Source organism: Manacus vitellinus, unplaced genomic scaffold (assembly GCF_001715985.3).
Source record: "Manacus vitellinus isolate BGI_N305 unplaced genomic scaffold, ASM171598v3 scaffold_44_pilon, whole genome shotgun sequence".
NCBI lineage: Eukaryota > Metazoa > Chordata > Aves > Passeriformes > Pipridae > Manacus > Manacus vitellinus.
The window spans coordinates 266,030-291,738 of record NW_021940565.1 but is presented as its reverse complement, the minus strand read 5'-3'; the positions used below and the strand labels follow the sequence as shown (position 1 = coordinate 291,738).

Below are 25,709 nucleotides of genomic sequence, written 5' to 3'. Positions count from 1 at the left end.
AAGGACAGCCTCGAATCAAAGTCTTCAGTCTGTGCCAGAGCCCCAAAGAGGTTCAGATCCAGCTTCATACTTCACAGCTCTGGCACCAGAGCCAAGACAACACTCCTTTTCCCCTGAAACTCCCTGATCCAACATTTCCACCACGGTACCACCTCTCGTGTCCCTGGCTGGACACAAGCTCTGAGACTGGAGCTGAATGCAACCTTCTGACGAGACCAGTCACCCCAACTACCCCTCTGTACAACTCCTTGTGAGCCACTGGGAGGGGTCTGAAGAGAACATGTGTGCCTGAAGCACTTGCTGCAGTCAGATGATTGTCAAGCTGAGCCTTGGAAGTGATTTCTGGAAGCCGAAAGAATAAATTTCATGGAGATCTGCCTTCCTCAACAAACGGTTGTGGTAATACACTATCGAAAAAACAGCCCTGAAACTCATTGAGGGAGGGAAACTGGCAAAAAGGCACTTTAAAACAGGTCTTTAACAGCAGTGTAAAACTTTTAAGGGTTGAACACCACGCACTTGTAAAAGCAGAAGGTCTAGGTCTGCTGTGCAGGTGTCAGGAGTAATTATTTCCAGTTACTTATTGAGAAACACTTTAGACATTTTGACTGCAAAGTGTAAAGGGCTTTGCCAGAAAACTCCGACATTGAAGAGGTGAAGGGAGAGGCAGGAAAACGAAACAGCAGAAATAGCAGAAAACACACAATACAGCCACATTCTAGGCAACCAGCTGTCATTCTGGCTATTTTGTAGCCTAGGAGGACTGGTGACCTTAAGGGTCTGCCTTGAATCCACTGAAGCCAAGGAGAACCTTGCCTCCAGCAGGTAGTAAGCCAAGTTATAAAAACATGGTAAAATTTGATAGGCATCCTCACACTTGCAGCTGGATTCAGAAGTGGCCAGTGCTGGCTGCCTGGTCAGCCCTGGAGTAGCTCAAATCTGGAGTCTCAGCTCTCAAAACACTGACACTCCTGGCTTATCTGTTCGTTATTACATGCTGCAAAAGCCAACTTCACTGTTTCCAGAATCCTAGAAGACAGACCTGGAAGGTCCCAGAGAAGCCAAATACGAGTTTAAAGCTCTCTGCAGAGCCTGCACTGATGGTGAACCTGCAGTTCTACTGTCTCTGTCCCACTGCCTCACTGCCTTCACTGTTAGAAGTTTCTCATAACCTGGAAGTACCTTTTTAGTGTATAATCTCACCATCTTATCCATATGAACATGGAACAGCAGCTCCTTTCCTTACAGCAACAGCTACTGGTACACTCAGACCCTCTTACTATGACCTTCTTATTAAGCATCCTCAATGTTGAGTCACATCACACACACCTCTTTGTCAAGTCCATAGAGAAAGAGGAAAACCAACAATCCTGAGACCCCATGAGTGGGATAACTTACTTACCCAGGTGACTAAGGGCCTCTTTATCCCACGGCCAAGTGGCAGCACCAGCCAACTCTTCCCTCACGGAGCTGGCGAAGTAAACGTTGAGGAAGTGGGTGCTGTTGAGCTGCAGTGCCTCCTTCAGCTCCTTCACGCTCATGTACGCCCTGCAAGGACAAGGGAGAGGGGACAGTCAGCACAGACTCCAACAGAGCAAAGAGGAAAAGCTGGAGCCACCCACAGATAGCCTACAAAGGGTGCAGCAGGCCTGGAGACCCCATCCTCAACTCTCCAAAACAAGTAGTGTTTGGTAAAGTGAGGCAAAATTCAGCATTTCAACAGGATATTCCATGGCACTACTAATTCTACTCTGTAGGGAGCAAGTTCTGCCAGTGAGGGTTTTGGGTGGGAGGCAGTCATGCAATTGTGAATAAGTTTGCTAATTGCAGCCACCAGGAAATTCATTCTTCCCTCTGTGTGGCTGTTCCTGCGCAGATGAAAAGTCTGTATCACATTCACCAGTACACCAACAGTCCCAGAGTTAGTCTTCAGGGAGTTCATGTCCTCAGCTATGAAAAACAATGAGACTCTAACCTAATAACAGCAATAATAATTCCAATAATAATAGCAGTGGAATTATAGGGCCTTGGGCTGTGCTGCAAATGCCAGGTACTCTTTTAAATGGACTTCAATGATCCTTGTGTGTCCCTTCCATCTCAGGACATTCTATGATTTTATATTCTATAAATCAAGTACTACGTTTTCATCACTGCCACTAACCTCACAGGCTCAGACAGGATTAGGACAGGTAGCAGACATTGTCCCTCTATTTCTACAACTTGTTTCTGTCTTCAAAACCTGAAGACCCTGCCCCAAGGTTTGTGAAGCCATCAATTTAAGAGATTCTAGACAGGGGGAAAAAAAACAACTCATGGAAAGGCTTCAAATACATCACTGTGGAATGATGATGGAAATGCACCATTGTGGAAATATGTCATAAGAATGACTAAACCTGCAGCATAAGGCCAACAGCAACATTAAGGTGGTGGAAAGCATTTCACTTATTCCCATGCTTCCAGGAGCAATTGGCATCTTTGAGCTGCATGGAGAGATTATGAAGGGAGTGTGGTCAGTACTTCACACTGGACTCGCCATGAAGGCACAGCAGCTCTATTTGAACAAGCAGCTTCTGTAGGAGTGGTGTCCATTAGGGCAAGGAAGGAAGGAGGGACAAAAAGCTGAGCGTGGGCTAAGGGGGAAAAGGTGTGTTCTCATCTGAGATGTGACTTGAGAAAGAAAACCAATGAAATGTGCAAATACGCTGTTTGAAATGGCAAGATCCCGAGTCAAGTTATTACACCAACAGGCCTGTTTAGAAAGAGAGAGAGGTTGCTACAGCAAATTGAAGAGAAGGAGGAAAAGTTGAAAAAACAGAGGATTCCAGAAATAAACTAGAGCAGGATGGCATGTGGAACAGAGTTGGATAAACCCAAGGGCCTCTTCCCTGGACCTGAAATAGCAGAGACTTTCAGAAGCCATTGCTGACTTGGGAGATGTCAGATAATCGGGACCTGCTGACTGCCTCTCCCGTACCAATCAGCCCCAAAAGACCATCCCGAGCTGGAGGCATCTCACCCACCTTCCCATCAGCTCTGAAACTTCAGTTACTTCAGAAAAATCTTGGCTGGACTATGTGGCGAGATGAGATGACCAGCTTGTCTTCAACAGGCCCCGAGATCTCCCACCACAAAGCAGCATTCCCAGAACACTTTCCCCAGCCACATCAGCTTGCGGAGAGAAAACTCTCCCAACCGGAAAGGACAAATTAGGAGAACATGATCTCTTGCCTGTGATGTCTCGCCTGAGCATCCCAGACACGAGCCACGCTGACGCCATCCCTCCAACCCAACCAAGACGGGAGTAGGCCGGGAGGAATAGATAGGGAGAGGGATAAACAAACCTGAAGGACATATTTGTGGCATGACTCGGAAGAAAGAGAAGCAAAAATTTCGTAGAAATAGAGCACAAGGAGCAGGGAGGGGGAGAGAAAGTCTCCCCAACTCATCAGAGCTGCTCGGGGGACACAGACTTAAAAATAACATCAATTCCTGACCTATGATATCTCGGAAAAATAGCCCCAAACCCTTCCAGGCTGTCCAAATTCCAGGAGCCGACGTCAGCCCTATTCAGAGGGATATTCCTGCTGCCCCTCTTCTGGAGACATGATGTTTTTCTGGCTGTCGCCTGCCGGTCCCTTGACATTAGCAGCATTTTTTGTCAAGCCTTAATTATAAATAACTGTAGTTTCCTCCATTGAGAGATTCGGATGGTTGAGAGATGTGTCAGGGTTAGAGGGAGCAGTTCCAGCACTGAGATGCTCAGATGAGTTGGAAGAGGAGAGGAGAGGGAAGGACCCCAGTTTCACCCACTATGGCACGGAAAGCACAGATATCCCGCCGACATCCCCAAAGACATGGGCGAGACCAAAACAACTCTAGAATGGGCAACTCCAATTCCCCTCAATCCACATTTCCCACTGGCATCCTTAGGTTAGACAAGGAGCACCCAACTGGCGTCTGAGCCTTTTGCTTACTGCCAAAGGTTAAGCTCTCCTCTTGCCCAGCACTTCTGTGACTTTCCCTGGGGAGAAGGCAGAGCAGCCTTTGGTCTCCACAAACAGCCTAAGTGACAGCCCTCTCCTCTGCTCCCCAAATAGCTTTCCAATGCCTACAAGACCAGAGTATTCCAAATTAGATGGCATTTACAGCAGGGTGGGCACTGCAAGACAACATGGAAACACAAGGAAGGAGAGAAGGACACCAGCTGAGGAGTAAAACCCAAACAAACCCCAAAGAATAGGGCAGAGGATAGAAGAGAGATGGAATAGGGACATCAGGTTTGCCAGATGAATGACACTAGTCAGTGACCTGACTCTAAGGCAGGTTTCAGCACCACACTGCATCCTGCTTTACTTGTGTGGGACAGCTGTCAGCGTGGGGCTCTTCTTGCTGTCAAAAAAAGGAAAGGAAGATGAAGTCTAGCAGTTTCAGTGACTGTGTCACCACAGAATAGTGGAATCAGACTTAATTGGCAGGTGGAGAGGATCTCAAAACAGGTCTAATTAGATCTGGTTGTTCAAGGTCAGGTCCAGCTACAAGGACAGAGGTTTCCCAACCTCGCTAGGCAACTTATTCTAGTATTTAACCATCCTCAAGTTAAAAAAATTCCTAATCCAAATTTCTCACATTCCCAGTTGTGCCCATTGCTTCCTGTCTTCTGTCTTCTTGGAGTCCTGCTCCATGTCACCCCATCATATCAAAGGGGAAAGTCATCAAATGACTCCAGCTTTGCATGGTAAACTTATACTGCACTAGACCTTACCTTATTAAAGACCCAAAACTTCCTTTCTGAGCAGTAAAAACATCACTCTCATCCACAATGCCAGACCTCCCTGGAGAACCCTCACATCCTTTTCTCATGCTTTTCCTTGGACAACTTTATCCTAAACTTTAAGGGGGATAGCAGCATCTTCCCAATCATGACTGTAAGTCAGGCTCTGGGCTGGCTTGGACAAAGGAGAAGGCTTGACATACCCCTGGGGAGGCAGAGTTGTTGCTGCTTTCCCAGCAGGAATTTCTGGCAGCAACAACAGGACCACTGCTGGTGCAGAGGTGGGTGAGAGGAGAGGATCTGCTGATCTGTGGGGCAGCAGAATGTACAATCAAGCTGTAACACGAGCCTGACGTGGTTTAAGGTGGGAGATGAGGAGCAAGAGTGGCATTTTTCAGTGACAGCCGTATCATACCAGGAAGCCTCAGGGCCACAAAGGAGCCATGACCACCAAGAAGCAAAAGATGGCACCTCCAATTGAAAAGCAAGGCCAGCATGTATCCTGTGCAGTACCATAAATTAAACTGAATTCTCTGGGTACTGCAAAGGATGCAGTGTGTAATGCCACAGGAATTCCACTGCGACTCAAAAATAGGAGTCTTTTCCCTGTAGACATTTCAGAGGGGATGTGGGAGTGGGGCTGGGTGGAAGCTGTCCAAGTGCCCTCCATGGACAACTGGAAAATACTTGAGAGCCAGCCAGCTCCAGCTAACCATACAGCCTAATGAAGTCACAGGGGATTCCTGGCTCTGCTTTCATGTCCTTCAACCACCGCAAGGAAATTCCTCTTCCTACTCCCCGCAAGCAGAGAGGCTCCCTTTTCCCCCAAACCTCTGCTTGACAAATGAGGAATCCCTCAGACTTCCCAGAAATGAGCACCAGTCAGCCAATAACACTTTCAGCATGCAGATGACACATTTCTCCGAGGCTGCAAAGGGTTAATGCAACACACAGCAACCTCGTCTCCGAGGCAGCAGACACAAGCCCAAGAGCCACAGCTCAGTTCATGAAGACAGGTGGCTGGTTCAAGTGGCATGAACATTTTTGGAGAGCAGACACTAAATTCCCCATATCCTCCACAAAGGGAGATGCTCCTCCACATGGGGAGCCGAAGTGATTATCTTCCAATTCACGCCACCAAAGGGCTCCTCTCCACGGTGGCTCTTTAGCAGGGAAGTCTAAAGAGATAATCCTCCAGTCCTGGGCTCTCTGCTTGCATGAGTGAATCTTCCTTGCTAGAATTTGTTAACCCTCATCCCTGTTCCCATCCCGTCTCAGCCTTGCCTGCCTTCTCCCCTGGCACGGGCAGACAGAGCCCACCACCACAACATAAACACAGCACCACCCTGGCACAGCACACAAGCCCAGGTGGGTCACTTGGGCTGCCTCCACGCTGGGCTGATGGTGGTCCTTTGTAACTGAAGCTGCCTCACACGCCAGGTTTACCTGCCCTGGAATTTCTGGTGTTAATTCAGCCTGGGGAATGCTGTATTTTTAAGTCCTGCACTTACTAAGACTCCTTGCATCCCCATGACCACGGTCTAGGAGCTCTGACTCCAGTCCAGCACTATGCTGGTACGCCACAAACATCGTTGCCAGCATCATGACAACTTGACAAGGCAGCAACATCCAAATGACTCTCATCTGGACAGGCTTTGGTAACACAGCCAGATACAAAACACATGCAAGATGTGAAGGGAAGGCTGAGAAACAGCCAGACATTCCCCTGGGATCACAGGAAGCACAACACTGCTGGAATAATACCCTCTGTAGTGCTCAGGAGTCTTTCATCAGCCTCACTGTGTGTTGGACTCTGGCCAAAGAGCATTTGAGTCCACAGGGGATGAGGACATCACAGCTCTTGGGCATGCCTGGAAAAACCCACCTCTGAGGCACAGGCAGCATGAGGAGAACAGCAGCCTAGGAAGCAGCCCTCACTGGCAGCACCGTTTAAACTTTGCATGAGTGACTGAGTATCAAGGTGTCAAAGAGGGCAACAGGGCAAAACAGGGTCTCTCGGGATCAGGAGGTTTCCTTATGCATGAGCAACTCCAGTTGGATTCAGATTTAACCCTCAATCTCCATGTGTGAGCAGGACCTGGCCTGGGGACCAAAGCAGTAGCAGGTGCTGCAGGGTCAGAGGACTGCCCTGGCAAAGCTGCAGATGGGACCAAAAAGCCCCATTGTTGTTCAAGCCTGTGACCCTTCCATACAGATTTACTGGGGAAAGGGAGCAAGAAGGCTGTGGATCACACAGCAGGCAAGCTCCCAGTTACAGCAGAGGGTAGTACGCAACTTCTTGAGGTCAGATTTGGGAAAGAAAGACAATAACACTAGTGTCAGACCAGAAAGCCTGCAGGGCATTTTGCCCTGAGATAGGCTGAAGAATAAGTGCTGCTAACAATGGCATGGCCCAGATATTCCTGGAAGTGTTGGCTAAAAAGTTATTCACTAAATCATCAGTGAATCAGCCAAAGGCAGTGCTATTTTAGACCTGGTTTTGGTAAGCGTTGTAGAAATTATGGAGGGGCAGATGAGAGAAAGAAAACTTGGCCTGAACTAATAATGAGTTGATTCAGATCAACTTAAATTGAGGGATGAACACAGGTCTTGAATGAAGAATTGAGAACCAGGACTAATCAGCAGATACTGCTGCATCTGAAACGACAGAGAGGATGGGGTGAAATGGGAATTCCCTGAAATCAAGCTGACTCCAGTGAAAACAAAGAAAAAAAGACCTTTTCAGAAATAAAAAGGGCAAAAGAAGGAAGAATCAAATCTGCTGAGCAGGGAAGGTGAAGCTGAAGCTCAGTATAATTAAGATGCATCCCTGGACAGTTACAGTATGGTCTTCACCTTTATCCAAGATTAAACACATGGTAGAGGAGCAGAGCTCAAGATAAAGGAAAGGAAATAAAAAGGTGGCAGCAGCTGGATGGGGGCTGAAGTGCCATCTGGACCGGTAGGGAGGGAAGATGAACCTCTGGGGAGGTGGCAAGTCCCAACTCTGAAGGTGTGGGACATAGGGATACAGAACAGGGGGCAAACAGCAAGAGGGAAGAGTGCAGAAATTTCTCTCTCTGACAGACTTTAAATCCATATGAAAATTTCTGCAGACTTTCAGATATAAAGGTCTCCATGTTATTACTTTCACCTTCCTGCCTCGTCTTTCAAAAAAAAAAAAGATGGAAATGCTTAAACACAGGGACTGATGCAGATGTGATCACCTGAAAGTCAGTGAAGGACATGCAATGCCCTCTCTGAACAAGCTCTGAATAACTCTGCCAAAGATGTCAAATTTTTAACCAGCCACCTGCACTGAGAGATCCCAAATTCTGCCAGCGGGAAAGCAGGCAAAGGTGTGCTGCACTTGCTGGCCCTTCTCCTGGGAATCATAGAATCAGAATACTGGGTTGAAATGGACCTAAAGGATCATCTGGTCCAACCTTTTTTGGCAAAAGCAGCCTAGACAAGAGAGCCCAGCAGCCTGTCCAGCTGAATCTTAGAAGTGTTTACTGTCAGGGAATCCACCACTTCCCTGGGGAGATTATTCCAATGGCTGATTGTTATTGCAAAAAATTTTACCCTTTCTTCTAGTTTTTTATATCTGTGGCCAGTTTCAATTCAAGCTGAGTTTTTCCTTTTCTAAATGCATCTCTGCACACCTTGGCAATGCCCTTGCAGTTCTCAACAGGTATTTGTCCACTTTTCCACCTCTGATATGCTTCTCTTTTGGCTTTGAGCAGACTCAGAAGCTCACATTAAGCTAAGGGTATCTCTTTCTCTGCTTGATTCCCTTACCTTTAAATGGGAAGAACTCTTTACATTCAAGATTCTCCTAAACATAGAGCACAGCCACAGCTGGGCATCAAGGACTTGCCTTTGCCTCTGGATCTACGACAGGGCACCTGACTTTAGGAAAGCCACATTAATTCCTCCCCATCAGCCTGCTCAGAGACTGTTTGCTTTTCTGCCACATGCTGCTTTCCTCTCTGGATCTTGTTACAGCTCTGTTGACAGCTTACGTGCAGGGCAAGGGGGCAGGGACCAGTTTTAAGGCTGGGTGCATATTTTAAGGCTGGCTCCATGTGGCACACTGGCACCCATGTTTTTGGGGTTGAACTGAGGACGGTCCCCCACTTGTATTGAATCCATGAGAATAAGCCTCAAGAGAGGTTTACCCCCAGCTGTGCCCTCACAGCACGGTGGGCACCCTCGGGACACCCACACCAGTGGGGTGCACATGTGCATCAGATGATTGGATCATGGAAAAACACTGGTTTTGGGATGTTTGCACCCTGAGGACACAGCTGGCTCACTGTCTCACTCAGCTACGGGCTGCCATGCATGTGGTGGGCACCACAGTCTGTCTGAGGGCCTCCTGGGATGGCTCTGCTGGGAATCCCAGCACATCTCCATGTGCCTGGATAGGCTTCCCAGCTACAACTGAGGTACCACCAGCCCTAGGACACCTTAGAAGGAGGTAAGGTTTTTGAGAAACACTCATTTGGACCCAGGCACCAGCAGAAACACTTGACCACTTGCATTTCAGTTTCAAAAACAAAATAAATTCTGATGTCTGTGGGTATTCAGCAGACCTACAGTCTCTCCCGAGCTCCTGGAGGAGCCAGTCCTGCACTCCAGGAAGCACCAAGGCCGACCACCAATGACCCCAAATGGTCAAGTGGTTCTGATGCCTAACACAGAACCCATTATACTACTATCCCAAGATAAAGTCCTTTAACACTTGTTCTAGGGACAGTTGCCTACCCTCTCCCTAAGGAACAAGAACCCACTTGTTCCTCTCCACCCACCTCAAGTTAAATTCCCTTAAGGAGGAAGGGACTAATTCACCAGAGTGCCTCCTCCACTCCCATCACAAATACCATCCAACATCACCACTGTTGCTGGAGGGGAAGGGGCATCTTTTCACAGTGGCCTTATGGAGGAGGCACCTAGACCTGGCCCCGCAGCAGAAAGGGCTCGGAGAGGCGAGGGCAGCAGGAAGAGGAGTGCTGGTTTGGGATCAGACACACACAGCAGAGAAATGCAGGGCTGCAGGAGGGAGCAGAGGGCTGCGGTGAGGCTGATTGAAGGAGGCATGAAGGGAGACAAACAAGGGGAGCGTGGCCTCTAGCTCGGCAGGGACCACCTGACCCCTCCTGCTTGGGGGCACGGCAGCTCTGGGCTGACGCCGGCAGCCTGCCTGTGTCCAGAGAGCTGCTGCTGTCTGGCAGGGATGGGAACAGCAAAGCCCTAATCAGGGAGGACAGCTGGGCTGCAGAGCTCCCTGGGTGCTGCTCTGCCAAGCCAAGATGTGGGAGCCGGGGCTGGGACCCCTTTCTTCTGCACTGCTCTTCTCCCATCCTTGGTGCATGTCCTGAAAACTGGAGCCTGCTCTCAGAGGGGACAACAGCCACACTGATGGCTCTCAGCCCTTTGGGGCACCTCCTGGGGTGGACCTGCCAGAGCTGTAACCTTCCATGTCCAGTGCTCAGCAGGGGCACACAGCCTCTCTCTGCTTCAGTTTTAGGACTGGGACATGCATGGAAAGATGTGTGACCAGCAGGACAAGGAATTGGATTTTTCCCCTCTACTCCAGTCTCATGAGACCCCACCTGCAGTGCTGCATCCAGCTCTGGGGCTGCCAGAATAAGAAAAACCTGGACCTGTTGGAGCAAGTCTAGAGGAGGCCACAGAGATGATGAGAGGGCTGGAACACCTCTGCTATGGAGACCTACACAACAAAGGAAACCCTGTGCCACCAAGAATCGACCCACAAATTCAACATTTCTTACAGCCTTTCACCCCTAAAGCATCATTTGGTTCTGCCAAACAACCAAAGCCTGTACACACTTGAAACTTAATACAAAATAAGCCAAATGTTTCCCAAAAGCCTCCTGCAGGAGCCTGGCTTTGAGCTTATGATAGCAGTGGTGATTCTACCCATGAGCCTTCCTTTTCACCCCCCTCAGGGAGGACAAATCCATGCAAGTCCCATAAACTTCCTGCCTTATGTGACAATCCTCATGCTGCTTAAGCATAATGGGCCATCAACTTTCCCCTGGGATAAATCTGTCCTGTCAAACTGTCTTTTAGTGCTCTGCATCTTGGGGGAGTTGATAGCATTTGGGGTTTACTTTAATGGGAGTCGGTAGCCATGATCAATTGTAAAAGCTCTATTTCCACGGAAATGGGAATTTAATAGATTTTTGAAAATGGTGGTTATTGACCCAATGGGCCTTAATGGCTTAAAAACCATCCGATTGGAGCGCGTATGAGTAAATGCGCATGATTTTTCAAATGAATACTGGAACAGGTAGTAAAAACCCATTTAAACTGCCGGGACCTGGTCAATAAGGAGTTTTCCATTTGCTCGTTCGGCTTTTCTATTTCTATCCCAGTGAATCAGGGCCGCTCTCTTCCTCGGAGAGGCTCCACCGTTCCCCCGCGGCTGAGATCATCCCGACACACGCGCGGCCCATCTGAGCCCCATCAGGGCGCAGGGATGTCTTTCATCAGACACCGGGGCGGTGATGCAGAGCCAGATGCTCCCAGCGTGGCACACGTGGACCGTCTCTCGTGGGTGATGCAAGCCCTGTTGCTCACAGGGGAGCTGAAGAGACACATGTGACTCCTGGGTTTAAACTCAACCTGCGGGCTCCCAGCAGATGATCCTACGGGGAAGTGTCTCAGATAAAAGTCTTGGACTGTCTGGGGTTAACACACACCAAAAACATCGAGTGAACTCCAAAGGAATGTACTAATTACTAAGCAGTAATCCTGGAAGCAATGGACAGACTAAGCCCTGATATTTATTCCTGACTGAAGCCCCCCTGCCCCAACCAGGGAAGGTATTTAGGGTTATCACCCCCACCAGCTCTCCAAGGCCTACCAAGGCTCAGCGCAAGGCTGAGCTATTCCCCACTTTTCCCACCCCTCCTCTCCTGTCTGCCTTTTTCATGAACCTGCAGGGGCACAGGTGCCCCAAGATTTTTACCTGTTTGAAAACAAAGGGTGGGTTCAGCCACTGCAAAGAGGAGATTCAAAGCCATGTGTGTGCAGGGCAGCAAAGTTGAGTGAATGTCATGGGCACAGAATAAGACAAAAAAAAAACCCACAAAGACTTGAAAACTCCCAAATTTCAAAGGGATAGCAGTCCTCCTGCTCTCTCTTTCCTTCCCCTTCAAAAACCCAACATAGCAGGAATTAGAGAATTCTGAGTCACAGCCTGTTGCTTATTCCACCAATGAGGAGGAGAAGCAAAGGAGAAAAATATTGCAGGTTACCATCTGCTTCCACCCCAGTAATGGGGCTGCCACTTCCATGCCCAAGTATAATGGATTGGTTTGGGTTGGAAGAGACCTTAAAGATCATCTCATTCCAACCCCCCTGCCATGGGCAGGACACATTCCACTAGCCCAGGTTGCTCCCAGCACTGTTCAACCTGACCTAAAAACTTCCAAGGATGGGACATCCACAACTTCTCTGAGACATTATCAGTGAAAACAGGGAAAGAGCAGTATTTGTGGGGAGTTAGTCAAAAGATTTCAAAAGAAAGAGTTAAAAATCCACTTTGGAACCATTCAGGAGACAGAAAAGAATCCTGCCAGGCAGAAAGGCAGTGAAGCAGCAGCTCAGGGAGAGAGGGGAGCCCAGGGTTGCCCTCTGAAGCCCAGCACAGGCGAAATCCCAGCTCCAGCACCCACCAAAACACTCCAGAAAGGCTCACTGTCCACAGCCTGGGGTAAGCACTCGCCTTTTTTTGACAATGTTGATGCTGGCTGGCGTTACACGGAGCATGTGTGAGAGAGGGCGAGTGAGAAGCGCCAGGGGAAATGGAGAAATATGTTTGCAGCCCCTTGCGGTTTTGGGAGGCAGAACTCAACAGTGGCAAGTTATTCTAGAGCAGGTTCCAAGCTAAACAAAGCCAGGTATGGTTCCCTTTCTGCCTGGATTGTTTGTTTCACAGCAAAATAAGAAAAAAAAAAACCATCTCAGGCCAGGACCAAGTTTTACAGCACTTTTTGCCCGTCTTAGGCTGCACACAGATCAGCCCTGTCCCACCTAACCCACAAAAACAGACCTGTAAATCAGTTGTCTCTTACTTTTTGCCTGAAACAAAAATATGAAGCGACATTCCAGGTTTAGGGAGGTCTTAAGGTCTCTGAACACAAGTCAGGGTTCCCCAGGAGCCCAGATTTCACTGCCAATTTTTACAGTGCAGTTCACAACCTGCCGAGGGAGGTGGAGGGGATAACATCAGTGGGTGCAATGCTCCTGCTCTCCCACAGCACTGCATGGGCTTCTTGTGGCTGAGCAAACTCTCAGGGCCAGGAGGCTCAGCAAAGCACTCCAGACAAAGGGAAGCAGTGTTGTTTTTTTGCCTTGCATTTAGCCAGGACAGAGAGGCTTCATCCCCCTTCACTAAATGCCTCCCATCCCCATCCAGGGACTAGGAGGCAGGAGGCCCCACGGCAACATCAGTGGCAGCACCTCACTGCTGCACAACTGGGGGGAAGACATCCAAGACTTGTGTACCTCAGTTTCCCTTGCCCACAGCACAAGCAGGAGTTTGCAGACATCTTAGAACATGTGATCTCCGCTGTGCAGGGCTTTCCAAGGAGCTCAGGAAAGTTAAGCTCCCACATCCCACTGCTGTTCAATGGAAAGCAAGTGTCCAGCTCTTCACCAGGGGCTTCCTCCTCTCCCACCCATCTCCCAGAGCAGGGGGAGAAGAAAGACCCTTTAACAGGGCTGCCAGCAGTGGATAAATTTGCTGAGCAGGGATGATGCTCACAGGGAATTGAGCCAACAGCTCCTATTTTCCTCTGCAAGTGGAACCACACAGCCCTGTGGTCAATAACCCCCTCCTCAGGCACTCTTCACCGTGATGGCAACGTTCAGTCTTCCCAAAGGATCCAAACCTTTGCTACATTCGCCCTAAACTGCTCACTGAAGGGCAAAATTTGCAGTCTTTATATTTGTCAGTAAAGGGACTGAGACGCAGAAAAAAAAAAAAATCTATTAAAGCTAAATATCTTGTCCTTGCTTTATATTTATATATATTTATTTTTTTAAGGGTAAAACCAAGTCCCAAGCCTGCAACTTATTTTTAGATCCAGGCAATTGGGTGTCCCAGCCGGAGAGCACAAGCCAGCATTCTAAAAATGCCTCCCTCACAGATATAAAAAGGACACAAGATAATTTATTGGGGAAATTCTGTAACGTAACGATCATACACTGACGGCAAACAAAACAAACGAAGAAAATCCAAGGCTGCCTCTGGTCCCCAGCACAGCCCTTGGGAGGCGACAGTCACAAAGACTCAGCACCCTCATCCTTCCTAAAAACCTCCAAAACAAGTCCTCTAACTCACACCATCCCGGCGGGTTCGGGCGATGCTGGACTCATTCCCTCTCGCCCCATCGCCCTCTGCAAGGGGGCAACTTGATTTCCTAAATAACAGTGGTGGCTGGGCCAAGGAAAACGAAAAGCAGTATGTTCACTTAAGGACTCCAGTGGCTGCAGCTCAGCCTGCCAACCCAACATGGATTTAATCACACCAGAGACCCCACCAGCGCCCGGCCAACGCTGTCCCACCAGACATCCCGGCCAGGGTGGCTGCTGAGCTCCTGCCATTTCGGTTCCTGTGGTCTTGCCAGCCTGGCCAGGGGCTCAGCCAGAGTCCTCCACCCACAGGGTGGGTACAGTGGGATGAGGAGGAGTCCTGGGGAGGGCTGACAAAGAGTGACCCCTCCCAGCCATCGGACACACGCTGTTCCTTCACAATTGCCATCCCGATACAATCGGCCCCCCTCAAGTGAGCCCCCGAGTCAGTGGTGTTTGCTAGAACAATAGCTCACATCTGGGACAGCTGTTTTCCCCGAAAGCACCCAGGCTGCCTACAGCCACTGGGCAGGGGTCCTGTGCCCTCGCTCACACGCAGATCGTGTTCTCCCTCTCCCGTGGAGATGTGGTCACCCCTGGGGGGACCTGGCAGGTTCCTCCAGGAACACGCTGCCAGGCAGCTCCATGCTCACAGGAAGGCTTGGGGGACTGAGCAAGACTCATCCTCCAGCAGAGGCTTGTTGGAAATTAACCCCTGAGCCTTCTACCTTGGCAAGAAAGGGAGTGTGTTACTGTGACTTTATTTCCTACTTTTAGCACCCCTCAAAAAAAGCAGGGAAGAAGATTTGGGCACATGAACAAGCTGCTCTGGTTAGAGCTGAAGGCAAAGACTGGGAGGAACCCCTTGGACCTGGACACCTCTACACTTCTGTGCTCCTCTTCCAGCCCCACTGCTCTGCTCCCTGGGCTAACAGAGCCCAGTTCTCACCAGAAGCCAGTGTGAAATGGAGCCTTCTGCTTCTGAACAGTGTTCCCAAGACCTGATACGGTCCCTTAGACAGCAGCACCTTAATGCTTAGTTCTTTACTCCTGGAAAGACGCCACTCCCACAGTCCTGCCGGCCTGAGGGAGGGGCTGAGTCAGACTTTGATCTTGCCACGTGTACCCTTAGACTGAATCTCCATGCTGGAGCCCCCATCACCACCTCCTCTGCCATAGCAATGCAGTTTCTCACCATTCCAAATCCTCCCTCTTGGGAGCAAAATCCCACTGCTGGGCTCGTGTCACTGGCTGTAGCCTCCAAGTCCCATCATGAGCAAGCAGCTTGATGGACATCCTTCCTATCTGATATAATGTCCACCAAGGACATTCCCCCCTGTCTTTGACAAGTTTTGAAATCATTTATCCATGGGAAAGCTCAGAGACTGAGGACTTTCCTACAAGGGAAGAATAAGTTTTCCAATGAGCCCAAATTCACTCTCATGAAATTTTAAAGCATCCACCAACAAACCATCAGGCTCCAAAAAAATGTCCTATTTATTTCTGCATCCCCCCAGTCCCAGCAGATCTGCTAGAGAGGAGAAGCAACAAGCTCAGAAGCCACTGAACCCATCACTGCCACTTTTGGTGTTCCCAAAGCACCCATCTCCTCAAGCCCTGAGTCCAGCACATGAGGCTTGGTTCTTTGGGAACACCAGGACAATATTTGGGTAGAGGCCAACAGAACTCCAAGAGGTGCCAGGTCCTGAGCAGGGGACCTCCCAGCCCTGCTTTCCTCATGGGAACATCATAGTCTCTTCCATTCCACACTTGACAGGCAGTGAAAATAACTGAAAACACCCTCTCCATCCATCCTTCAAGTGACCAACCACCACAAGCAGCAGCCACCTACCACCTCCAGTTGAATCTGTGCTCTGCAAATTGTTAGTGACTTCAGGTTGCACCCAAATCTTGTAATTTTAAAATAACATTGTACATACCAGCCCTCTTTCACAGTGAGAAAGGTATCCTGTAGCAAGGGAAGAAGAAAGGGAAGTGAGCAGCTAATTTGAATGTTGTTTTAACATCTGGTTGGGATTAAGGTCTGAGCAGGTCAGCTGTGGCCCCATAAATGCCATCATTGCCCCACCTGCTCTCAATTTGATACCGTTTATGTCCTCAGTTCCATCCACTTTCAGCTGAACATCTCCTGACAACGGGCTGCTCAAGTGCCAGGGAATAGCTGGGAGTGATTCTTTCATCTTCAGGGGTTGTCCACCAGAGATATTTAGTGAGGTTAATCTGGATCAGCTTTTGAAGACAAGGCTTAAACAGCAGGAGGTTCCCAAGCAGCCTTAACCCAATTAAGCACCCTTCCCTTAGGACTGGAGGCCAGCTAAGCTTGCATTAAAACCCATCAAGTGTCCTGTTAATCAGGTACACTTTAACATCACAGCCGTGGTCATCCCAGCGGAGGCCACCAAGACTGGAGACACCTCGTCATTTTTCACCTCCTTTTGTCACTTTAGTTATTTCTGCCATTACTTTGGGCAGCGAGATGAAAGGCCCAGCAGCTCAGCCCTTAGCCACTCTGCTCTCCAGACTCCCCTCTGGTTTTTCTTTTCACATTAACTATGTCACACACCAGACTCTCATTGACTAACTGCCCGAGGGGGACCCTTGCTGAGTGTTAATTGCTGTTAATGAGCTGTTGCTGCCTTCCTTCCAAGAAAATTACAGCAGCACTCAGGCACTGCAAGAAGATGGGAGTCTGCAGAAAACCAAGGCAAATTCTACTTCAGGCCCTGACTTTACACCGCCAGAAACTCCTGGAATATGCTTTAAATCAGGATGAGACTGGGTGAAGGATAACAGTTGGCAGCTCTCCTGATGTTGCCTGTCCCCTCGTTCCTTATGTGGTGGGTCGGGGTGAATGATAAATCCCTGACTTGCTTCCCATGGGTCCTGTTGGGGTGCCTTGCAGGGATGTCTACACGCAGCTCTTCACCAGAGTTCTTGCTGAAGTCTCCCTCCAGCCACAAGTGCACAGTCTCACTGATGGGGTTTGCATGTGGGTGGTGGCCCAGCTGGCTCAGAGCACAGCAGGGCTTGTCTTGTCCCATGTGCTACCAGAGGGGGTGCAGGAAAGACCCGACAAGATGCCTGAATGGCCACTGCCATCATTTCAGCATCATCCCCTACCCCAGAGCTGGGGGCAGCTCCTGCCTCAGCCACAGTTGGCTGCATCCCCACCAGAGTTTTTATGGAATCTTAGAATGGTTTGGGTTGGAAAGGACCTTAAAATTCGTCTTGTTCCACTCCCGTGCCATGGGCAGGGACACCTTCCACTACTCAAAGCCCCATCCAGCCTGGCCTTGAACACTTCCAGGGATGGGGCAGTCAGAGATTCTCTAGACAACATGTGCCAGGGCCTCACCACCCTAACAAGGAAGGATTTCTTCTTAATAGCTAATCTAAACCTGCCCTCCTTCAGCTTAAAGCCATTTCCCCTTGCCCTGTCACTACATGCCCTTTTAATAAAAATAATAATAATAATAATAATAATCTTCTTTCCAAAACTCATTTCTTTCCCCTGCTAAGCATGGGTGAGGGTATATGGCAGCACCAGATGTGGCCCTGGTTAAGAAGCACTGGAGCCATCCACTGTTCCTCAGGCTTTTCCCTCTGGTTTGCCTCTCTCTAAGCTGCAGCCCAGGGGAAGGGGATTTGAAATGAGGGATGTGTTAGGATGGTAAAAGCTTTTGCATGAGTGCTTAAGGTCGTTCAAGTCAAGACAAGGTATTGAGCCCCTTCACAAAAATGGACTCAATCTGTCTACAGTGCTGGCAAGAAATTGCCCGGTGTCTCGCTCTGACTTTCTCATTTTGATTATTTTTGGCCATACTAAGAAACACTCAAATCCAAACCACTCTTTGTGAGAGCCTTGAAATGAAATAAAGCAGAGATGATTTAGCTCACGAAAAAAGATCCTGAGATTTTTTTGCCTTGCCACCTTGATCTGAAAGGAGATGCAGAGAGCACCGTCCGCAGCGGGGGTTCCCTCTCCCCCAGCTCTCCCAAAGCCTCAGCTCCCTCCTGGGCTCTGGCAGAGGGATGAAAAAGCAGAGGCGTCTCGGGGAGCAGCAGCCAGCTCGCTCGCTTGCTTGCTCTCCTCCAGTTACAGACCCAGAGCTGTTGTTCCCATCAAAGCACCTGGCTCCCATTGTGCCGCCTTTCCGCAGTTTGTTAAATTTTATTTCGCATTATTCCTCCCGTTTTGGCTTCCACCCTAAAAATCCTTCTGCAACTTCGCCAGCTGCCCCGCTCCTCATAAATGTTCATTTAAGTATAATACCTTGCACTCGCTCGGCAGGAGCTCTGCCTGAACAAAACCCCTCAGGCTGAGGTCTCCTGCTCCTGTATCCTGGGATTCATCCTCCAGCTTTGGGGGAACACCACCTGCCTGGCCGTGCTCTTGGGCAAGCTCAATCTCAGCTTGGTTTTTCCCAAACCCAGTTTCCCAGTGGTTTTCCCACAAACATATGTACTCTTCCCCAGGAAGAATAAGAAGAGCACCCTCAGCAGAGTTGAGCCCAGGGAGGGTGGGTGTCCACCAGTGTCACCAGTTTGGACTGTGCTTTGAGCAACCTGGTCTAGTGGGAGGTGTCTCTGCCCATGGTGGGAGGGGTGGAAAAAGATGGTCTTTAGGGTCCCTTCCCACCCAAACCGCTCCACGACTCCTTTATTCTGTGATCTCTGAAGAAGCTGGCCCAAGGCAGCTCAGAAGAGCTCAGTGGCAACAGGATTCTACTCATGCCCCCACATTTCCCAGATGCCAGGCACTTCAGATTTCGTTTTTCAGAGCTTAGCCTACAAACAATCAATCTTGTCTTCTGAGCAGACCAATGAGGTCTGCGGAAAGAAAATTGCAAAAGATTTGTTATTTCCCTAGTGTTTCCATTTTCCCATTCCTTTCCCACAGAAGCAAGGTTTTTGTTTTGTTTTGTTTTGTTTTCTTTCCCAACTTTCAGGGGAAAATCCTGACAAATGGAAGCCCTGATTCATACCAGCAAAAATTTGGCCTTTTTTAATTTAAGGTGGAGCCCTTTTTGTCTGAGGATGAAAACATTTCTCTAAATGCACACGCAGGGCAAGGACTGAGCCTTGGCCCTGCCAGAGCCAAGGCCAAGTGGTGTTGGGTGCTGATGGCCACCACGAGGGGAGAGTTGTTGTGCAGCCAGGAGGGCTGTTCATCTCCTCCCTGCTCAGGAAAGCAGCTCTGTGCTGGCTCAGAGAATGGGAAACAAGAGGACAGGCAGGCCCGGAGTGACAGTGGTGGCTGTCACCACAGAGAATTCCAGAGGTGAGAAAATATCTTCTGGGGGTGTTACTCAGGCAGAGACACAGTGTGATGCCTCCCTCTGTGGCTGGGATGCATTGGAAGAAAGGATCCCCATCCTCCTCCTGTATTTTCTCAGACAACTGAAGGATGGGTGAAAAAGGCTCAGGAAGGGAGGAGGGGAAGCCCTGCTCCTCTCTATCACCACCACCCAAACAGAGACACCTGCTCACCTCCTCCTTCCATGTCCCTCCTGGGAGGAAGCAGAGCAAAGAAGCAGGTTTGGAAAAAAAGGATTTATGGCTGCAGCCTACCTGCTCACAGAGCACAGGGAAAAAAAACTGAAGGAGAAAGAAGATCAAAGGAGCAACGTGTCCCTAAAACCCTCCCTTGCAGCATTTCTCCATGGATGCTGCCATCTACACCACACTGCTCCCGCTCCGGTGGGCACCTCTGCCCGGCACCGGGAGCCAGCAGCTGGGAATGAGCAATTTTCTCTGACACCGAGACAGAAACGGCTTTAAAAAAAGAAAAAAAAAAAAAAAACAAAACAAAACAAAAAAGGAAAAGACATGACTTTTTTTTCCCTTCCCCGTCTCCGGCCAGAAAGTACACCTGGCAGAGCCCCAAGTGCTGGAAGCCATCAGCGGGGCTGTCGGCACTTCAGAGGCTCTGGTGAGGAGGGCAGGTCACCAACTGCACCGAGGACACTGTCCCCAACACCCCGGGGTCCCCCAGCATGGGGGACCCCAGGGGTACCCCTCTCCATCCCTCCCCAGCTGCTGCCTCCAAAGGGCCCTGAGGAGAGCAAGGGTCCCCTGGCACCATGTGTTGATGCTCTGTGGGTTTTGTTCCACGTGGATTTTACAAAGTATTTTGCACCTGCAGCACAGAGTAAAGGCACTACTTCCTACTCCGACCAAGGGAATCTCCCTAAGGGCATCACTCCACGGGGCAGGATTTGGGAGGGCTCATGTACACCCATGCACAGCCCCTCACATCTACACCATGACTTCCTTCTCCCCTCTCCAGCACTCAGGGAAAGGTATTTCGAATACAAATTAAGAAATCAGGCTTTAGGCATATCCAGGGAAGCTGGGGAAGGGGCAGCAATCCCCCTGCTGCATCCTGTGTGTGGGATCAGGGTAAGCAGTATCCTTTGCTCGGGGCCACTCTGCTCACCCTGAGGATGCCCACAGTCCCTCTGGCACGTAGCCAGAGGCTGGCAGCCCTGCACTGGGAATCTCCTTGCAGGGGTTTTCCCCACGACCCCTCACTCATTTTAGGGCAGGGGGAAACACTTAACGACAAGGCTTTACAGAGGGGGTGCTATGTCACATTGTAGGATTTGCTTCCTTTGATGACAAGCACACCTATCCCACAGGAAAACACCCCTCTGCCTTCCCACACTGGGAAGCCACTGGTTGGAAGCGATACCCAGGTGCAGAGCGGGTGCTGGGGGAGGGTTCACCCCACCCCTTGACCCACCACCCCCCATAAGCCCCACACCTACCGATGGGGCGAGTCAGGGTCGAAGCAGGTCCTGGCCACGTCGGTGGCCCAGGGGTCGCAGCAGTCGCCGTCATCGAAGTCGTCCAACACGTTGTTGCACTCCATGTGGCAGACGCCGTCGCGGCGCTTCCAGGAGAAGCAGCGGCCGGGCCGCCGGCAGTCCCCGCCATCGTAGCCGGTGAGGGGGTGCTCGCACTCGGGGTCGCAGCGCTCGTTGCCCACCTTGCTGGGCTCACAGCCCAGGAGGACGGCGCGGCGGCGCAGGGAGGAGTTGTGCACCTCCAGCAAGCTGAGCTGCCAGGAGATGTTGTAGGGCCGGAAAGCCTCGCTCAGTGCCCGGTGTTGCCGCCTGATCTGCTCCCAGCTGACCGTCGGCCGCCCGCCGTCGTCCTCCGCCAGGTTCACCACCCGGTACCGCACCACCTTCCAGCTCCGCAGCGGCCAGTGCCGGTTGTAGTGGGAGACCAGCTCCACGTTGTCGCAGGCAGTCTGCCCACACGCGGGGGGGCCCAGTGGCCGCAGGACGGGCGGTGGCGGGGACAGCAGCACCCACTGCTGGGGGAAGGCGCCCTCCCGAAAGGGCACCCAGCGTCCCTCCGGGGGGTGGGCGAAGCCCGCGGCCAGAGCCAGCCCTGCCGCCCCCTCGGCCACCTCCTCTAGGAAGGGACGCTGGAGGTGGGATTGGGGCAGGGCACCACGCCACAGGGCCAGCCCGGCCAGGTGTCCCCGGAAAGTGTGTGCGGTGCCCCAGGCGTCCCCCCCCAGCAGCAGCGTGCGGCAGGAGGACATGAAGGCGCTGTGCAGGGGTCCCTCCTGCCCGCCGGCACGGCCGACCCGCACCCCGTCCACGTAGAGGGCCATCCAGCGCCCGTCATAGCTGGTGGCCAGGTGTGTCCACGCCTCGGGGCGGTAGCGGTGGTAGGAGGTCACCTCGGTGGCGGTGGCCGCCCGGTCCGTGCGCAGGGAGAAGAAGAAGCGGGCGTCCTTCTTCCCCCCGAGCTGCAGGGCACGGATGCCCAGCGCCCAGCCCCTGTCGCTGGCCGTGTGCGAGCAGTTGTCGAAGACACCTGGTAGTGAGTCGGGGATAGGGGTGGGGAGAGAGAGGAGAGCTGGTGAGGACCTGAGAGCATTGCCACTCCTCCCCGGAGCACCAGCTGGGTCCTTGGTGGTGGGTAAATGAAGGTGGGCAGAGGCTGGGCAGTGGGTGCTGCATCAGGGGGACAACACAGCCCCCATTCAAAATCATTTGGATGAGTAGGTGGAGCAGCCAGGAGGGATGGCAGAGCCAGAGAGTTGGGATGGAGAGGGGAGGAAGAGCATGGATGGGAGGAGAGGCCGAAGAGCGAGGTGTTTCTGAGCTGCTCTCTGTAGGAGTGCTCTGGCAGGATGGGATTAGAGGCTAAGCTTTTTATCTGCGGGCCAAAGCTTTTAAGAATTAGAGCACAGCAACCCAAAGCAAAACAGCCTCCTCCAGGGACTGCTTCCCCAACAGCTTCCAGGCAGATTTACAGCTCTCCTTTACGCTCCAGTTTCCCTCCCAGTCATGCATCCAGCGCAGGCGGGAGAGGGTCCGAAGGGGATGCACTGCCTGGCAGGTACACTCCTCAGCCCCTGAGGTCACCTGAGCATAAATCCATCCCCAGAAATAGCTTCAGGCTCAGCCTCTCGCTGTGTGCCCAGGTGTGTTGCAAACCTGTTTTAGGCTGGGTAAGACCTGGAGCTGTGCTGACTTTCCCCCAAACTCAGGCTGCTGAAAAACCTCAGCCAAGAACTGGAGGCTTGCAGGCACTGAGTGCCCTTGGGGATTGGTGGCCATAAGACACTTAAATACTGGCAAGGGCAAATGGACCACTCATTGCTTGAAATAAATGCCTCTGGGTTCCTACACCACCACAGCCGGGATGTTCATGCACCTCACTGGCTAAGATGGATGAGCTTGAAGTCACTCTTTGAGCCCCACCAGCAGCATCTTCTGGGAGCCCCCTGCTCTCCCATTCATCACTCCAACACAGTGTCCCTATGCTGGTGAATCCTGCTTCCATGCCCAGAGACCCTTTTTATACCCCTGCTGTGGCATTTCTTATTCTCCATCCTGCTTTTCCTTGCTGCCTGGGTTCTCCTGTCCCTCACCATTCCCATTGCAGGCACTGCCTGCCCATCTCTGTGGCATCAGGGCATCGTGGGCCAAAACAAAGCACTCCTGTCCTGCCCTGCTGTCTCACCTTTCCCAGAGGATGCTCAACATGACGCCGTGGGGAAACTGTACCTGCTGCCAGGATTACAAAGAAGCCAGCAGAGAGAGGCAGAGGTGTAGAGGAGCAGGAGCTCCAGGAGGAGCAGGAGCTCCTGGCTCTCATCCAGGTGATGTGACTGAAGCCAGGTTACCATGACCCCACGTCTCCCCTGCCAGCCCTCATAAACGTGGCCGGCAAAGGTCACGTCAAGCCCCGCTGCACCCCAGGAAGCTGCACCCCTCCCTCCATCCATCACTTTCACTGAGAGCGAGATGGGTGGTGGCCTCTAAACCATCCCACGGTCGTAACCACCCCGGGCACGGATCCCTGCCACTGCTCACTACAAAGGCAGCCACGCACAAAGCCTCCGTGGGCGGATGGGCTTTGGCCAACTCTTGTTTTCCTGTGGATTGTGAAAGGGAAGCAGAAAGACCAGGGGAAGCTGAGACAGGGAGAAGCCAAAAGGCGGCAGGCAAGTAGAGGAGCCTTGCAGGAGCGAGAAGGCAGAGCTGGAGAGTACTTCTGGGCTGGGTGCTGGTTGAAAGGTGCCGAGGCCTGCACGCTCGAAAGCCAACTTTTGGTCCTCGCTGGGGTTGGGGAAACAGGGCTTGGTACCTCTTCTCTTAGGAAAACTCATGCATTTCACCTTGAAATGATTCAGAATGCCTCAAATTTGATTAAACACTAAGGAAAATATGGGACAAACAGTGTCGGCGGGGAACAGCCTCTGGGGTGAGTGTGAGGTGTCATCCTCCCAAACCAGTGCTGGAGCCAAGCCACACCTGGCAGTGCCTGATGATTTCAACACTGGCCAAAAGAAATTTCAGTGAGCCTAAAACAAAGTTTGAGGACTCCATCAAAGTCCTCAAAGGAGCTTCATCCAAGTGATGTAAGTAAGGCCAAAGTCAGCTCTACAACAGGGGTGGAAAGCCAGTAAAGTAGCAGCTGGTGCTTCCTAGACATGGCTGGGGATGGCATCTCCACTGCAGTGGCAGTTAAAGGAGCATGAGGCAGAGCAGCACATCCCACAGCTGGGAGCCACAGCAGAATGGTGAAGCAAAAAGGTCCAGCAGCAGGTTCTGACATCCCCTGAGGGCTTCCATGAGAAATCATCAGGGGAGCAGTTTCAAGACCCCAGAATTTGCCAAGGAGCTTGGTATTTTGTCCTGGGGCAAACCACCAGGAAGGGAAAGAGCTGTTTGTAGAAGAGGTGTGAGGTACTTCCTCAGCACCTGTAAAAGCAGCCCCTGCCTCCTAACCCTCAGATGGGAAAGGGGAGCTCTAACCTGGTTTGTGCTGTTCATCAGTGCCTTAGGGTGATGACTTTGGGGTTTGAAACAAGAGTTGTTTGCAACAGCACAAAAAAAGTTGAAGAGAAGGATATTTGTGAGGGAATATGTCCCATGGAGAAAAATCCTCCAAAGAGATCAAGTGTGCTGCTTTGTAAGGACCACACTCCAAGCAGCTTCTCCCACTGAGGCCAGGAGACTCGCAGCACAAGGAACAGCTTTCAGCCATGCTTTGAGACAGATAATGAGGAAAATCGTCTGCTAAAGCTCTGGAGGGTCTGACACAGACCAGAAGCAAAAGACAAACATCAGCCTGGCACAAAGGGGAATCCCTCGGGGTTCACCAGAAGCAGAGCAGGTGTGAATGGAGGGAAGACAATAAAGGTGGGAAAAGAAATGGCATCACATGAGAGGATTCTCTTCTGCTGCCCAAAATGAGAAGGACATGGAAGAAGGACCACTGTCCTTCCCTGACACTGTCTGTGGCAGGGTGCTGGTGTTATACCCCAGCAGAAATCCCCCCATGCAGGAGGGGCTAAGAGGGATGAACAGCCCCATCCAGGGTGGCCCTGAGGCAAAATGTGGCATCTACAGGAAAAAAAAAATGCCAACCCTGAGCCTTCAATCGAAGCAGCAGCCAGACCAGATGCTTTTCATGGTCAGAGCTGCTCAGCCTGGCCTCACTTCCCAAGCACTGATGCTGAGATATGCTGAGCTCTGCCCTGCTTTCCTCCCGCCTTCCCTCACACACAGACACCTGGAGCACCTCCAGCTCCTCCACAGCTTTGGACCACCTCACACTCGGTCCCCTCTCTCCCGACGGAGCAGGAGCAGCAGATCAGAAGCAGACTCAAACCTGCCGAAGGGGGCTGGCAGCTGCTTGCATCACCTGCTCACACGAAATGTCAGCAGCGCTGGCCTGTCCCTCTTGGCCACCGCACCCTGCCCCAGCTGCAGGGAGACGGTGGGAAGCGGACAGTGACTCAGGCAGCCGGAGGTGCCTGGGGCTGACTCAAACCCTGGAGCGAGGAAGCCGGGGGATATTACCCAAGTGAATGCCAGGGCTCACGGGTGGTGCTTTCAGCGCTATAACAGCTGTCCCACCCTCCACAAGGAAATTAAAAAAGAAAAAAAAAAGAAAGAATAAAAAATAATAATCATAAAAAATTGGAAACGTAAAAACCAACACCTGCAGGCCAGACCTCCAGATGCAAACAGCTGTGCTGCTGATGCGA

At 51.2% G+C, this 25,709-nt stretch overlaps 1 protein-coding gene across 1 annotated transcript in view; it reads right to left on the bottom strand.

Annotated features, from left to right (window-relative positions):
* The window catches only part of PAPPA2 (pappalysin 2), an 81,963-nt gene extending 58,767 nt beyond the window's left edge, over positions 1–23,196 (bottom strand). Inside the window, exons 1-3 of the mRNA XM_018078947.2 lie at positions 23,174–23,196; positions 20,953–22,158; positions 1,403–1,548 (exon numbers count right to left, since the gene is read on the bottom strand). Coding sequence (XP_017934436.2) covers positions 1,403–1,548; positions 20,953–22,158; positions 23,174–23,196 — 1,375 coding nt within the window. The remainder of the gene's footprint in view (positions 1–1,402; positions 1,549–20,952; positions 22,159–23,173) is intronic.
* Positions 23,197–25,709: the final 2,513 nt, after the last annotated feature.